Source organism: Pelecanus crispus, chromosome 13, assembly GCF_030463565.1.
Source record: "Pelecanus crispus isolate bPelCri1 chromosome 13, bPelCri1.pri, whole genome shotgun sequence".
Classification (NCBI taxonomy): domain Eukaryota; kingdom Metazoa; phylum Chordata; class Aves; order Pelecaniformes; family Pelecanidae; genus Pelecanus; species Pelecanus crispus.
The window spans coordinates 14,249,907-14,266,124 of record NC_134655.1 but is presented as its reverse complement, the minus strand read 5'-3'; the positions used below and the strand labels follow the sequence as shown (position 1 = coordinate 14,266,124).

Below are 16,218 nucleotides of genomic sequence, written 5' to 3'. Positions count from 1 at the left end.
AATATAATTACACTGAGGGGTTTTTAATGCTTTTATTGTTCAATATAAATTTTAACCATCACAGGATTTGAATTATAAGGTGACTGAGTGTTTTGTGGACATGGAAAATTTCTGCCTCCTGGAATCACCATATGGAGGTGTTTCTGCAGTGTTTGAGACTTTTTTTCTTCTCCAGAATCATCTTCCATCTGACAGACTAATAAATTTTACCTATGTTCTGTGTGTTGATCTCGGAGTTCTGTTTAGATTGGTCAAAAGTGTATCTTTAGGATCAGGTCTGAACAGTTTTAATTTTATACATTCATTGACTTCTGTAGGACTGATTATATTGTTACTGTTGTGCTTAGATGTTTTTTTGGTTTAGACTCAGCTAAATCATTACTAGAAAAACTGGCTAGGAAAATCTGTATGTATTACAAGTTAGGAGAGCAGATCTGGGTTTTGCCGACAGGCAGGCTGTTTCCTTTTTGATCTAGTTTCTAAACAAAATTTTGGAACTCTTTGAGCAAGCAAAAACTCAACACCAGTATCATGGCTCAGCATATTTTTATGAAAAATATTATAACATCAAGATGAGGTTCAAGTGTAAATTTCCCAGCTAAGCCTTGTATTTCAAATTCAACACGTAATGCATGCAAAACGTGAATATAAAAATGATTGAACTGAATCAGATAAAAGGCCAGTTTGTTCTAGCAGCATGCCTCTGATAGTAATCAGTGATAAATGCTTAGAGAAAAGTGCAAAAACAAGGCAAACATGATGTTAATACCATTTGACTACTTTACTGCACACTGCTGTAACCTGACAGCTTGAACTTTTTTTTTCCCTTTGATCATGGCTTAAATTCATACAAGATACCTTCTTACTTCTAATAGCTTCCCCTCCAAACTCTGACTGATTTTCTAAAATTCTTTCCTTCTGAACTTTCAATATATTGTCTTTTAATCGTTGTCTTACAGTCAGTAAAGACTTTACTCTTTCTGTTAAAAAGAAACTAAGCTGCAACCAACTTCTTCATATTTTTGTAGTTCCTCTTTTAACTTTAACCTTAGTAATGGTGTACTTCTCACTTTTATTGTTTCTGCAGAGATAGTGAATTGAAAATTCCTGTGATTCATAAGCAGTCATGGATAGTGTCTTCTATTTGGTCTTCACATACCACCCCCAATTTAGAGTTTTCCAGTCTAAACTGGTTAAACAAAGAATTCCTATAATCTCATTTCTAGAGGAGTTGCCATTTTTAATCATGTGCAGTTCTGCATTTAGCAGCTTTCCTTGCTTCTTCAGTCTAACTCTTACAAAACCATTCTCATTTTAAGTGCCAGCAGTGTGCTTCCATTTTCACTGAGATGAAGTCTGTCTTGTTTATAGAGGAATGCTCTGTTCTAGAAGTTTCCTCCTTTTTTTCTTACAATATTTTCTCAGCCATACATTGGGTTATTAGTCTTAAAAAGGTACCTAAACTGCATAAGCTTCACATCTACATTTTATTTGGCATAATAGATGAACTCATAAATTTTTTGCCTATTGTCAAAACATTTCTGGGGTAGAAGTCATTTTTCAGTTTGGATAAAGAATAACATTACTTGTTTTTAAAAAGCTGCAAGTATGTTTGATAGATGAATGTTGTGGAAAACTATATACACTTGAATCTTTCTCTTTAGAAAGATCTGAACCCCTGGGGCTATTGTAATACTGTTTTGCAATGAATGAATGAAAAATTGCTTGGAAGAGAAGTCATATTATCTTCCAACTCTTTATTTACCTTTTTATTTTATTATTGACAGATAATGGGTATCATTTCCTATTTTAATAGGACTTCTGGATTTCATAATGGAGAAGTGGAATCCTTGCTCTGCAGTGTCTTAAGGCATTGTTTTCAGGGAAGTGTTTTCAACAGTAATATATATTAATTTCACAATACTTGTGTATTTTTTCCTAATGTGAAATTGTATGGGTTTTGTATGAGGGTACCCTAAGGGACTTCAACCAGACTGTGCTAATGTTATTTTTGTTAGGCCAGGCTAGAAACTACAGCTGACTTTATATTGCCTGTTGAGTTCTACAGTCCTGGTCTACTCATTGTCCAGAGCAGAGAGTTGGTGCACACTATAGTTGCTGTCTGGCCCACTTCTGGGTTTTATTTCTGCATAAGAAACAGCAAAGTTGTTTTTTAACCTGTGTCTTTCCAAGATGTATGGTTGCGGTATGGCTGGATGTGCATACAGCAGCTGAATTTTTATGGTGGTCTTGAATCTTCCAGTTCATATATAATCTACAGTACTGCTCTTTGGATCAGTGGCAGTAGGGTGGGATTCTGTCATTTGTATTTTGTGGAGTAGATCTTTGTATTAGCCTTCAGTTATCTTTCCAGCTGCTGATAAAACAAAATCAGGAAGAGCCTTAGAGCTGATTTCTTCAGAATGGGATTGTGTCAAAGACTGTTCATCATGTGGTAGATAGCGGTGGTAGAATTGTGGTGGCAGTAAAACTGTGTGCATCTTTTCTGCACACAGTTATCCCACTGTGCTTAATATTAGAATAAGAGAGCCTTTGTTTAACCTAGAATGGGTTTTGCAGAAGATTCTTTCATGTGAAAGCTGCTCTTTTTCTGTAATGTTTTGAAAATTGATGTGGTAGAAAACAGAAAACAAACCTCATTATTGTGAAAACTTTTTCAAGCTATGCTAGATTTTTTTAATAAGCTTTTTCATTTTAGTTGGGATGTTTAGTTTTAGTGAACTTTATTCCATTTTTCATTCACTTCATTAAGAATGCCAGTCCTGCAACGTAAATCTTTTGTCTTTCTGCCGCTTGCAGCTAGAATTTGCAGAATTCAGTCTCGGCAGTGGATGCCCTGATCTAAAGGAAGGTTTTGTGATACTTTAGCTTGAGAATGTTTCTTAGAAATGGTGGAACGATGGAGTGACAGCCAGGTAGCTCACAAATTTCACATATTCTAGACTTAAGGAAGCAAAAATAATGACACTGGAAGGTGATGTTTGATTGTACCAGTCCACTTTATTTGATGGGCATCTGCAGCATGCTGTGTGGATGGCCTCCTTCCCCACTGCTAGACATGCTGATGACTTGCATTCAGCCTGTTGTGTAACAGCATCACATGGTGTTCTCTGCAGAGCTATCTTCTACCCCTTTGTCCTCCAGCCCATGCTAGTGTGAGGAGTTATTCTGCCACAGGTGCAAGTCTTTTTTAAGAAGTTTGCCTTTATTAAACTGGATGGGGCATCTGCCAGTTGAGGTACTTCTGGCTGGCATCCCTCCAGCATGGAAGTTGCCTCTTCATTCCCTCCAACTTGGTGTTGTCCGTGCACTTCCTGAGGGTACATTCTATCCTGTTTTCCAGGTTATCGATGAAGATACTAAATGATGTTGATTCCAGTGTTGGCCCCGACAAATGCCACTCATAGCTCGTTTGCCAGTTAAACTTCAGGCTGTTGAGCTCTCTTCTTTGAGACTGACGGTGACTTTGAGCCGCTTTTCCAGCCACCTTCTAGTCTGTTTTTTTTTTCAGTCTAGTGTAGAACAAACTGTATGTTTGTTCCAATAATAATGTGATAGGAACTAAGCAGAAACACAGTTATTTCATGCAAGTGTTAAAAACTGAGAACTAAAGCCTGAAATAGCGAGGGATCTGTATTGCTGCTTTGTTAAAAGAGTTTGTTCAGCATTTCTGAGAAACCACATCCTTTTGAAATATCTTGTGTTGGGAAGCAGAATTACTTTCAAAAAAGTAGAGAGTCGTTCTCAAGTAAATATCTCCTTCTTCCAAGGTAGTTTCATGGACTTTGTGACACAGGTTTTGGTAATTAACTGATAATTTCCAGGATTCTTGGGTCACATCAACTTGAATTTTCTGGTCTTTTTAAAGATTCATATAGTTAGAGATGGTATGCATTTTTGTAAGTGCACTGGTTTTTCATATCTTCTGCATGCAGGTTTGCATAATGCAGTCATGCATTGTCAAAACAACTCTGGTTCAAGTATTATGTTTCTGTTGTCAAAGGTATCTCCTCTTTCTGCTCTTAGGCTAGGCTAATTTGCATCCTTATTTTTATAGCTAAACGCATTTGGCATTGTTTTTTGCAACTTTATTCTCTTTTTACCTAATAACTGGAGAACGTCTCAGGTACTGTGCTTGCAATAAAGAATATTTTTAGATGAGAATTGTAGTTCTTTAGCAAAATAAATATGTAACTTTTTTTGCACACTTGGCTTTAGCATTGCAGATATTTTGTGCAGTGAAATTAGGTTCTGATGTAGCTGTCACACAGGAAAAGTAATGCTTACTGGGTTTGTACCTTGACTCACTGTTGTGCCTAGAATTGGAGGTGAAAGCCCCCAAAGTTGCACAGAACAAAGACTGATAGAGGAGGGACAACCATAATTGATATTCAATTGCATTTTTAAATGTTCTTAATTATGTAGTGGGTAACATATTTTTGAATTCCTGTCACTTTTCTATTTTCTGTTATAATTGCATATCAAACAATAATCTTTTAGTATTTTAAGTCTCTTTTGTGTATTAATTATATGCAGTAGCATCTGGTAAAACTGAATTATTTTACACTTCTTTCAACACCCTAATTTTTAGGAGTGTGACAAGAATTGACAGTGGAGACTTGTATCTTCTCTTACTGCAGGGAAATTTTTTACTAAAAAAGGATTTTTTTTTTCCCCCCCTTAGATCTTTCAAAGAACAGATTTACTGAAATTCCTCCTGATGTCTGGCTGTTTGCACCACTGGAAACTTTAAATTTGTATCACAACTGCATCAAATCCATTCCAGAATCTATTAAAAACCTGCAAATGCTTACCTACCTTAACATTAGGTGAGTAATGCTTGTTGGTTTTGGTCTTTATATAACTTACCTCATTGAAGAGGTGGCATTCTGCTTCACCAGGTCATTGAGTGCTCTCATGCCCTCATTTTTGCCCAGGTAGATACAATTGTTCTGTTGTTTGTTTGCCTTATCCTTGGTGTTTTAAGGCTAGTGGTTGTTTCTTCCTTTGTGGGAAGGAATTGACTGCATTACGAAATGGTAGCTGAGGATAAGGACAGTTTACAAAGCTTTCTTTGTTTTTAATGTTATGCAGACAGACCATGTTTAGAAACTACATGTGTAAAAATTTGCTGCTCTCAAGAGGGTAGATTACTCTGGCCAGAAGTCCCTACTCATTTTGCACATTATTTACATCCATTGCTGTTCTTAAACTTGGAAAACATGGTTGGACCTTAGAAGAACAGAAGACTAATGTGAGCTCTGGAAGGAGAGGGAATCTAGAAGAACCTTCCCATAAAGAGCCGAGACCCTGTTTTCCGCAATATTCCTCGTTTCTTACATAGACTACATCAAGTCCAAAACAGCCTTCTTAGCTAAGAGCTATTTAACATGTGAGATTTGGTTCCAGAATTTATGTTGAAAAATATTGTGAATTGATCCTTGGAAAAGGTTTTGTAGGTTTTTTTAAAAAAAAAAACCACAAACAAACCCAAACAACAAACCCCCTCCCCCAAAAAAACCACCTATGTCTTGAAATCTGCAAATGTCAGTACTTATAGTGATAATTTAAGAGTAGTCTGTTCTGTGGCAATTCTAAAGAGGATTAATGATATGATAAAGCTCAGTGTTCTGAAAGAAATTTGACTTAACTTTCTTCACAGAGCAGCAACAGCCCATTTCTCTGTTGATGGTAATTGAGGTGCCGAATACAATTCCTTACACAGAAATAAAGTAGCATGTAGTTCCAACTGGGCATCGCATGTTATTTCAAGAGTTGACTCTTCTAATCATCATTTGCTTTACTGTGTTTTGTCTTCATTTTTGTGCTAATGTCTGAGGACTGTTTTCACAATGCATGAACACGTGGACTACAGTAGTTGAAGAACTGGCTAAAATCCTGGCTTACTAGTTTCAATATTTTGTTACAGAAGAAAACCACACAATCTCAAATTCTATGTTTGGATTTGGATGACTGAAAAAATGTATTCTGCAATTCATAGTAAAGTAGGCAGTTCTTTTTAAAACAAACAAACCCGCCCCAAAAACAGAGGAAATTTAAGTGATGCAGAGAACAACTGTTTCATTGCCACATTTTTATAATCAATTAAAAGTAGTTTATTTGCACATTATATTTTTGCTTCTCATGCTCTCCAACCAAAAAAGCCTGTCATACCTGCCTGAAATACAACATAAAAAAAAAAGAGACTGACTGCATACATACATCCTGGTGGATGAAGGAAAGGCTGTGGACGTCATTTACCTGGACTTTAGCACAGCCTTTGACACAGTCTCCCATAGCATTCCCCTAAGGAAGCTGGCAGCTCATCGCTTGGACGGGTGTACTCTTTGCTGCATAAAAAACTGGTTGGGTGGCCAAACCCAGACAGTTGTGGTGAATGGAGTTAAATCCAGTTGGCAACCGGTGTACCCCAGGGCTGTGTTTTGGGGCCAGTCTTATTTAATATCTTTATCAATGATTCTAGATGAGGGGATTGAGTGCACCCTCAGTAAGTTTGCAGATGACACCAAACTGGGTGGGAGTGTCGATCTGCTGGAGGGTGGGAAGGCCCTGCAGAGGGACATGGACAGGCTGGCCCAATGGGCTGAGGCCAACTGTATGAGGCTCAACAAGGCCAAGTGCCGGGTCCTGCACTTGGGTAACAACAACCCCATGCAGCGCTACAGGCTTGGGGAAGAGTGGCTGGAAAGCTCCCTGGCTGAAAAGGACCTGGGGGTGCTGGTTGACAGTCGGCTGAACGTGAGCCAGCAGTGTGCCCAGGTGGCCAAGAAGGCCAACAGCATCCTGGCTTATATCAGGAATAGTGTGGCCAGCAGGAGCAGGGAGGTGATTGTCCCCCTGTACCTGGTACTGGTGAGGCTGCATCTGGAATAATGTGTCCAGTTTTGGGCCCCTCACTACAAGAAAGACATTGAGGTGCTGGAGCATGTTCAGAGAAGGGCAACGAAGCTGGTGAAGGGTCTGGAGCACAAGTCTTATGAGGAGCGGCTGAGGGAACTGCAGTTGTTTAGTCTGGAGAAGAGGAGGCTGAGGGGAGACCTTATCGCTCTCTACAACTACCTGAAAGGAGGCTGTAGTGAGGTGGGTGTTGGTCTCTTCTCCCAAGTAGCTAGCGATAGGACAAGAGGGAATGGGCTCAAGCTGCGTCAGGGGAGCTTTAGGTTGGATATTAGGAAAGACTTCTTCACGGAAAGGGTAGTCAAGCATTGGAACAGGCTGCCCAGAGAGGTAGTGGAGTCCCCATCCCTGGAAGTGTTCAACAAACGGGTAGATGTGGCACTTTGGGACATGGTTTACTCTACCCTTAATTGGTTTAGAGTGGACTTGGTAATGTTAGGTTAATGTTTGGACTGGATGATCTTAAAGGTCTTTTCCAACCTAAACGATTCTATGATCCAAAACTTATTTGTATTTTTCACTTAAAATTAACAGAATAAATACATTACTTTTATGAAGGTAGTGATAGAAGTTTATGTTTGTTTTATGGTGTTAAAATTGCAGTACTTCCTTGAAGCTGAAATGTTGCAAGGATATAATTTTTTTTGTTGTTGGTTTTGCAGTCCTATAAACTGTAGTCATGGAGAATAATAATGTAAAAAGCTTTGGTTTAAATATGAAAACAGTGCTCTGATACATATCAATCAAACTGTAAGACTTCAGGGTTTTTCTTAATACAGTGTGACCACAAATGTCAACACTTAAAGGGTTTGGGGCTTTTTTTTTTTGTTCTTTTTCAAAATAGAAATTCTGGCCTCTACGCAGTTCTACTTAAAGCAACAGCAATTACTGATTTTTTTTTTTTTTTTTACTTTTATGTATGAAAGGAATTGCTTTCTTACCACATCCGAACAAGCTGGTTTTCCAATGGCTTTTTTAAATGTACAAGTACCTTATTAGAAAAATTCTATGTATTTCTGGCAGTGGCAGTCTGCAGTTGGTAGTTTTTCCAGTACTGATTTAAATCAGATTGTCAGTAATAGTATGTTTCTTGTGTACAAAGCAGACATACATGCATGCAGTTGGAAAATGATATACACAAAAGAAACCAATTTTAATTAAAACTTGACTTCCAGACTAGTGCTCTGCAAAGTAATAAATAGATATTAAGGGCTTTCTGTGATGGCTCAGGAGTGACATGACCACATGACATGAGAAGCAATGGCCTTGTATGAAGTTCTGGTTTGCTGAGAACTTTATATTGGTGAACTGTCAGGTCAGGCGGTCCTTCTGAAGGTATCAGAAAGCAGAATAAAAGCAAACATCAAACATTATTTCTTTTAACAGATTTCTCTGTACATCTTAGTGTTAGATTCAGTTATAATACATACTCATTTCATTAAGTGAGGTGGGGACCTAAAATTCACGTATCTGAGAGAGGCTTTATCTGGTAAGGAATTCACGATGGAGATTGTAGCTTAAATTTATATGAAATTGTAATAAGTGGAGACTGTCTTCTGGAATAGGAGAAAAGTTTTACAATGTGCATCTCGGACTCCCCGTCAGGCTTACAAAGCAGATTATAATCCAGCCTTGCTTGTTCATTTTTCTTTCTTTCAAGTCGAAATCTTTTATCAACGTTGCCAAAATACCTGTTTGATCTTCCACTTAAAGTTCTGGTTGTCAGTAATAATAAGCTGGTCTCCATTCCAGAAGAAATTGGAAAGTTGAGAGATCTAATGGAGTTGGTAAGTACAATTGTGAACCATTTAACTAAGTAAATTTAAACTATAAACAATTTATATTTTTCTTACACTGTAAATAAAATTTTTTTTTAAAATACAGAACTACAAAATGTAAATTCAGTTACTGCTTTTTCTTAGTGTTTGAGCTGGAACTACAGGTATAATGTATTGTAGAGTTTCAAAAATGGGGTTAAAACTAAATCAGTATGTTAGGTTAACTAAAGTGTAATGGGTTCGTAAATAAAACTGCTCTTCAGATTATTTCATTTGAGTCCCTCGTGTGTTATGTTGTTTTTGTGTTTACCTTCCTTACAGTAATCATAATTCTATTTATTTTTCTTGTATGTTATCAGGAATCTTCCTTCCAGCTGAAGAGTTCCTCTCTGCTTACTCTGTACTCTTACACAAGTTGTGCCATTCAATCATTGTCTTGTTATGTGGTTTGGGTTTCCCCCCCATTTCCACTATTCCTTTATTTTGATTGGTGTGAACAGAATTATATGTGATATTCACAGTTTATGTGTCTGTGCAACATAATTTTTTCCTATGGCATACTAAAAGTTTGTGCTTTGTCATCTATTACTTTTTCTATATTTCTTAATATTCTAGGCTTTTCTCATCAGTAGTCTGCATTAAGCTCATGTGTTTTGGAGAACTATGCTCAATTATTCACCAACCTGGCACTTGGACTAGGTTTGATTTTTGTGTGTGGTGTTTCCCCCTGCCCCTCTGTCCCCCAGTATGTATGATTTCTTTGGTCATTGCAAGCAATCCTTGCCCTGTTTCCAGTCTAGCTGTGTATGCCCTGGAGATTTCTTTAAACATGACCTAATTTCTGAGCTATAAACCAACATTCTGTTTTAATTTACAAGTAATATGAGATATTCTGAATGTTTGTGAGGTTTTTCTAGTGTCCTCTACTCGTTGGTGAGAAATTCTTTATGCTCGCTTCAACATCATAGGATTTCAAGGTGGGATCACTGCTATTTTTTACAGGAAGTGAATATTTTTCAGAATTGCAGTTCTTTGGCTTATGTTTCAAAATTGTCAAACCTAGAATGCGTGCTCGATGACACAGATTAAGGACATACTAGGGAGTTTCATTGCAGTACCTGTGTTATACCTGTTTAGAACATAAGTAATACATATACATTAAAAAAAAATTGTCTCGTCTCTGTCTCGTCTCTGTCTCGTCTCTGTCTCGTCTCTGTCTCGTCTCTGTCTCGTCTCTGTCTCGTCTCTGTCTCGTCTCTGTCTCGTCTCTGTCTCGTCTCTGTCTCGTCTCTGTCTCGTCTCTGTCTCGTCTCTGTCTCGTCTCTGTCTCGTCTCTGTCTCGTCTCTGTCTCGTCTCTGTCTCGTCTCTGTCTCGTCTCTGTCTCGTCTCTGTCTCGTCTCTGTCATTGTTATCTAGTCTAGGAAACTAGTCTCCTGAAGTCAGTTTTATTGAATTGGAGATAAAAAAGGTTAGAAACAGTAATATCAATGTGATGACTCAGTCCGGACTACATAAATGTTAAATTGGTGGCAGAAATAGCTGTAGTCTCTGTTCACTTGGTGCAGCTTTGTCACCCTCTAGTGTTTGTATCCAAAAAGTTGGTGAGCCTGCTATTGCTCTGTGAAAGTTTTTAGTTGCATGGATTGGTTCAAGATTTTTTTTAAGGAAGGAGAATTTTTATAAAAGGAACAGAATGCAAATCATTTGCCAGCAGTAGCACAAGAGGTTTTTCAGTGATGTGGGAACTACACCAGGAACTCCTGATTCCTAGGCTACAGTTTTAATCTCAAAACCAGTCTTTCATCATTCATTTTTGAATTGAGTTTCTGAAACATGAATCACTAAATACTGAATAAACAGTGAGATCTGTTATGGTACTTCTTCCCTTTGTGGAAAAACCAAGAAAGATAGGATTTTTTTTTTTTTAATAGTATGCTTTATAGTAGTTTTGATAGCAGTTTTCCTTTGTTTAAGTTCATTGGAGATGTTCAGTTAATTTATTAATTACATCTTTCTTAGGATATTAGCTGCAATGAACTTCAGGTTCTTCCCCAGCAGATAGGAAAATTGCAGTCACTTAGAGAATTAAACATAAGAAGAAATAATCTCCATATGTTGCCAGATGGTAAGCTACTAGTCTTCATTTCTTTGATGTAGGTAAACTAGGTAAAAATCAGATATCTTCTTAATACTTTTTTATTTGTTTGTTTCCCCCAATGCAGAATTAGGAGACCTTCCCTTGGTAAAGCTGGATTTTTCTTGTAATAAAATTACAGAAATTCCAATTTGTTACAGAAAGTTACGTCACTTACAAGTTATAGTTTTGGATAACAATCCAATGCAGATACCACCAGCACAGGTTAGTATTAAAGCATTCTAGTTCAGATATTTGCATTAGAATCTTAAAGAGGAAGCTGTTCTAATTTATACCAATCAAGTTTTCATTTTTTTTAGCTGTATTTCTCCTAGTGGGAAGTTGTGGGTACAAACTCAGTGTAGAAGTATTTGCTGGGGTGCATTTTCAAAAGACATGTTATGTAATTAAGATTTTTTTTTTGTTCTTTTGTTTCCCAATAGATATGTTTAAAGGGTAAAGTACATATATTTAAATTCCTCAGCATTCAGGCGTGCCTCAGAATAGATAAAAAACCAGATTCTTTGGATCTGCCGTCATTAGGTAAACGAATCCCCTCCCAGCCACTCACAGACAGGTGAGTATTGGGTTTTTAATTTTATTTTGCTTTAGCATTTGCTATGAAGCAAATCTGTTTGTTAGAGATAATAGCTGTAATTTCAGTACTTTAATTATTCTTTATGTAGGAGTCATGTATTTATTTTCTAAGATTGTGTTACTGGAAGCCTAATTAGCTCATCTGAGTTGCTATGAAAAATTTTCATTGTATTTGCAAAAGTTTTGGAAATCAGAACAAAGATGTATTTTAAATTTATTTATTGGAAAACTTAGCTGTTTATTTCCTGAACAGATAGGTCAAAACAGTCATGAGAAGTTCCCATAAATGTTCTGAATATAGAGTTAGTCTGTTGGATGGAAAGTGTGCCTCCCACATATATATTACGGGAAACTAACTTAAATATCAGTGAAGTACCTTGAATTTTTTTGTTAGATTAGTCAAGGTCAAAAAGTGCAGAGTATTTTTTTTTTTTTTTTTTTTTTGTACTTCTGTACTAAGTACCTTTTGAGTAATTAAATGGGAATACCTTTGTATTTTCTGTCGTCAGTTGGCTTGCCATTGGAAACCATATGGAACAATACTCTCTTTTTGCCTATTTTCTTAGAATGTCACATGCAACTTGTGCCTCTCTGTGTTCAAGACTGAAGGAAAGATGAAAGCTATGAATAAAGCTTACACAAAACCATCTGAACCATCAGATTCAGTCCATGGTCTTGGTCTCGGGCAACTGTGCCATAGGGAATTAGTCCACAGTATCTGTAGATAGCTTCTACATGCTCCTAAAAAACTGTGGTCCACAACTGCTCCCCAAAAGCCTCCACTGAATTAAGGCCTGCAACTAAAATGTATTGCAGAGGAACAAGGGTCATGGGTATTACCACTGTACATCATATTTGTAGTAGTGAGAACTTGTTTCATTAAACTTTCCAGATAATCTTATGATGTAAACCAAGCTCCAGTGCACAGTTGGAAAATGCATCCTCCTGATGCTGCCAATTTTATGTCTTCAAAAGGCATAATTTGGAGGAAATATTTCATAGATACTCAGGCAGAGTTAAACCATTATAATATGACAGTCTATTAGGGAATGTACATTCACTACTAATAGAAAACCATGTATGCCAATAGAATTCCAGTAATTGTGGTTTTTCAGAGGAAGTCTTCTTTTCTGAAGATGGTATTTTTGAATGAAATAGAACAGTTCTAAAATTGCGTAGGTACAGAGAGTACTGTAATTGATCATTTCCACTTAACTTTGATACTTTTTTTTCTTGAACAACTCTTGTAGGAGATTACGAATTTGTTCTCTGCACATGGAGCATTGTGCAAAAATTCTGTATCAGCAACTGTAGGCGAGTATAGAGAACATATTTTTAAAAGGATGTTTATTTTCTTTTAGAAAAGTGAAACTACAGTTTCTTTCATTCCTGTGTGGTTTTTTGTGTGTTTTTCTTACTGTAGCATGGAGGACTTCTATCCCAATAAGAATCATGGACCAGACTCCGGCATCGGAAGTGATAATGGGGATAAAAGGTTGTCCACAACAGAAGTGAGTATTTTACACTGTTGAATTTGTGTAATTTCTGGGTTTTAAAACTTCTTTTTCCTTTGTATTTTGTAACATTTGAGAAATACTTAACTAAGTTGCATTTAACATTCTTTGAACATCTGTAGATTTGAGTTTAAACCATTAGACACGAATTATTTACATATTGCTTTGACTTTTCTGGTTAAGGTTCATTCCAGTCCAAATTTCTTATATTTTAAAACTGAATTCTGACCTAAGGAATTGCTTGGATCTTTTAATGTGAGAAGTGCATAATGATTTTCTGCATGAAGGACAAAATTTATTTGAAACTTTCTTTTATTATTAATGAAATGAATGTACTTAAGAAAATGAAAGTTTATTTGGACTAAACTTGAGTGTTGTATGTGTTAGTAATCCTCATTGTTGTTTAAATTTTAATAAACTTCTGGATGATCTGCTAGGTTTAAAGCGATGAACAAAAATCCCTACAAGTTATCTGTTTGTTTGTAGAAATCTAGATTATGGAGCTGTAGTTAATAACAGTGATGTCAAAGCTGAATAGTGTAGAACAAAACATTTTTGAAACTTAGAGAATTATTACAAATGCAGAGTGATTGTTAGTAGGAAAACTGTAGAACAAGGAGTATTACTAGTTGGGTTTTTTAAAGAAAACTCCAAATGATTAGAAGTAAAACTGTGATTTCCCACCAACTCCCCCCCCCCCCCCCCCGCCCCCGCCCCCGATACCTCCAGTGGTTTAACAAGGGTCAAAGTAGTTGGAGCTTTAGATAAGAAAGTACCCAAGTACAGTTTTCTTAGTCCACTGACTGGGGCTGGACTGGACCTCTTTGAACAAAATACTGTATTTCAGTATTATATACTGAGCAGTTGTCTGTCACTCCCTGAACTGTGACTCCCTTAAACCCCCTTCCCACCACCCCAAAAAAAACCCGACCCACAAAAAAAAACCCGCCTGACTTGATGTTATTTTCTCTGTCCTGGGAGCCATCACTTATGATAGGGTCAGTTGCACTATAATTTGTGAGTTCACAGCAAATGATATAATAATGTAATTTATATGTAAGTTCTGTATTAAATGTGACTGTCTTTGCAGCCATCTGATGATGATACAATCAGCCTTCACTCCCAGGTATCAGAATCAACAAGAGAACAGACATTAAGGAATGACAATCATGTAACGGGAAGTAAACTGGATCCACAGAAAGGTAATATCTGTTGTGCATCTGCCATTTTTAGGTAGCGGAAATACCTTTTCTTAGGTAATCTAACAAAATTGCACAAAATTATATGATCACATGTTGGCATTGTATTTTCAACATTTCAGAAAGCAATGTAATAATGACAAATAGACAAGGCTGGAAAGAAAGGAAAAAGATTATTTCTAGCTCAAGGAGACATGATTTCATTGTTTTATCTTTATGTGACATTTTTCATAAGTACTTATCTCTCTCAGGAATAACATTTGGTTGAGAAAACTGTTTAATATCATCTTCTCCATTCTTCATCAATCCTCACTAGACCAGGAGATGTATGATTACATTGATCCGAATGCAGAAGAGGGAGCTGTTCCTGAGCAAGGGGATGTACAGACTGGACCATTGCTGTCTTATATCAAGGTAGCATAGCTTGACAAAAGAAAAACTGTTCAGTGGGCTTGCTTTTTTTTGAATTCAAGTCTAAGTTTATTTTTCATTCTGCATAAGGAACGGGGAAAACATCCTGAGAAATTCCAGAAAATAGAACAGAATGAGGACTGGGGAGATGAAAAAAGGTAAATCTTCTTGATCTCTTTTGGGAAGATTTTACTGACAGTGGGGGGTGAGGATAGTTCTGTTTTAAGCTCCTTGCATATCATAGAATCATAGAATCATCTAGGTTGGAAAAGACCTTTAAGATCATCCAGTCCAACCATTAACCTACACTACCAAGCCCACTCTAGACTAATCAAGGGTAGACCAGACTAAACCATATCCCGAAGTGCCACATCTACCCGTTTTTTAAACGCCTCCAGGGATGGTGACTCCACCACCTCTCTGGGCAGCCTGTTCCAATGCCTGACCACCCTTTCCGTAAAGAAATTTTTCCTAATTTCCAGTCTAAACCTCCCCTGGCGCAGCTTAAGCCCATTTCCTCTTGTCCTATCGCTAGCTACTTGGGAGAAGAGACCAACACCCACCTCACTACAACCTCCTTTCAGGTAGTTGTAGAGAGCGATAAGGTCTCCCCTCAGCCTCCTCTTTTCCAGGCTAAACAACCCCAGTTCCCTCAGCCGCTCCTCATAAGACTTGTTCTCCAGACCCTTCACCAGCTTCGTTGCCCGCCTCTGAACATGCTCCAGCACCTCAATGTCTTTCTTGTAGTGAGGGGCCCAAAACTGGACACAGTATTCCAGGTGCGGCCTCACCAGCGCCGAGTACAGGGGGACAATCACCTCCCTGCTCCTGCTGGCCACAGCATTCCTGATACAAGGCAGGATGCTGTTGGCCTTCTTGGCCACCTGGGCACACTGCTGGCTCATGTTCAGCCGGCTATCTACTAACACCCCCAGGTCCTTTTCGGCCAGGCAGCTTTCCAGCCACTCCTCCCCAAGCCTGTAGCGTTGCATGGGGTTGTTGTGACCGAAGTGCAGGACCCGGCACTTGGCCTTGTTGAACCTCATACAGTTGGCCTCGGCCCATCGATCCAGTCTGTCCAGGTCCCTCTGCAGGGCCATCCTACCCTCGAGCAGATCGACACTCCCACCCAGTTTGGTGTCGTCTGCAAACTTACTGAGGGTGCACTCGATCCCCTCATCCAGATCATTGATAAAGATATTGAACAAGACTGGCCCTAAAACAGAGCCCTGGGGAACACCGCTCGTGACCGGCCGCCAACTGGACTTAACACCATTTATCACTACTCTCTGGGCTCGGCCACCCAACCAGTTCTTTACCCAGCGAAGAGTATGCCTGTCTAAGCCGTGAGCTGCCAGCTTCCTGAGGAGGATATTATGCGAGACGGTGTCAAAAGCTTTGCTAAAGTCGAGGTAGATGACATCCACAGCCTTTCCATCATCTACCAGGCGGGTCACCAGGTCATAGAAGGAGATCAGGTTGGTCAAGCAGGACCTGCCTTTTGTGAACCCATGCTGGCTGGGCCTGATCCCCTGGTTGACCTGTACTTGCCTGTGGAGTTCGCTCAAGATGAACCTCTCCATAATCTTCCCCGGCACCGAGGTCAGGCTGACAGGCCTGTAGTTCCCCGGGTCCTCCTTCCGGC

General features: G+C 38.3%; 1 protein-coding gene across 1 annotated transcript in view; it reads left to right on the top strand.

The window, feature by feature from the left end:
- Positions 1 to 16,218, top strand: part of LRCH2 (leucine rich repeats and calponin homology domain containing 2) — a 55,727-nt gene that overhangs the window by 15,598 nt on the left and 23,911 nt on the right. The window contains exons 2-10 of the mRNA XM_075720400.1: positions 4,706 to 4,850; positions 8,600 to 8,726; positions 10,738 to 10,843; positions 10,941 to 11,077; positions 11,296 to 11,429; positions 12,873 to 12,960; positions 14,054 to 14,165; positions 14,479 to 14,576; positions 14,664 to 14,731. Coding sequence (XP_075576515.1) covers positions 4,706 to 4,850; positions 8,600 to 8,726; positions 10,738 to 10,843; positions 10,941 to 11,077; positions 11,296 to 11,429; positions 12,873 to 12,960; positions 14,054 to 14,165; positions 14,479 to 14,576; positions 14,664 to 14,731 — 1,015 coding nt within the window. The remainder of the gene's footprint in view (positions 1 to 4,705; positions 4,851 to 8,599; positions 8,727 to 10,737; positions 10,844 to 10,940; positions 11,078 to 11,295; positions 11,430 to 12,872; positions 12,961 to 14,053; positions 14,166 to 14,478; positions 14,577 to 14,663; positions 14,732 to 16,218) is intronic.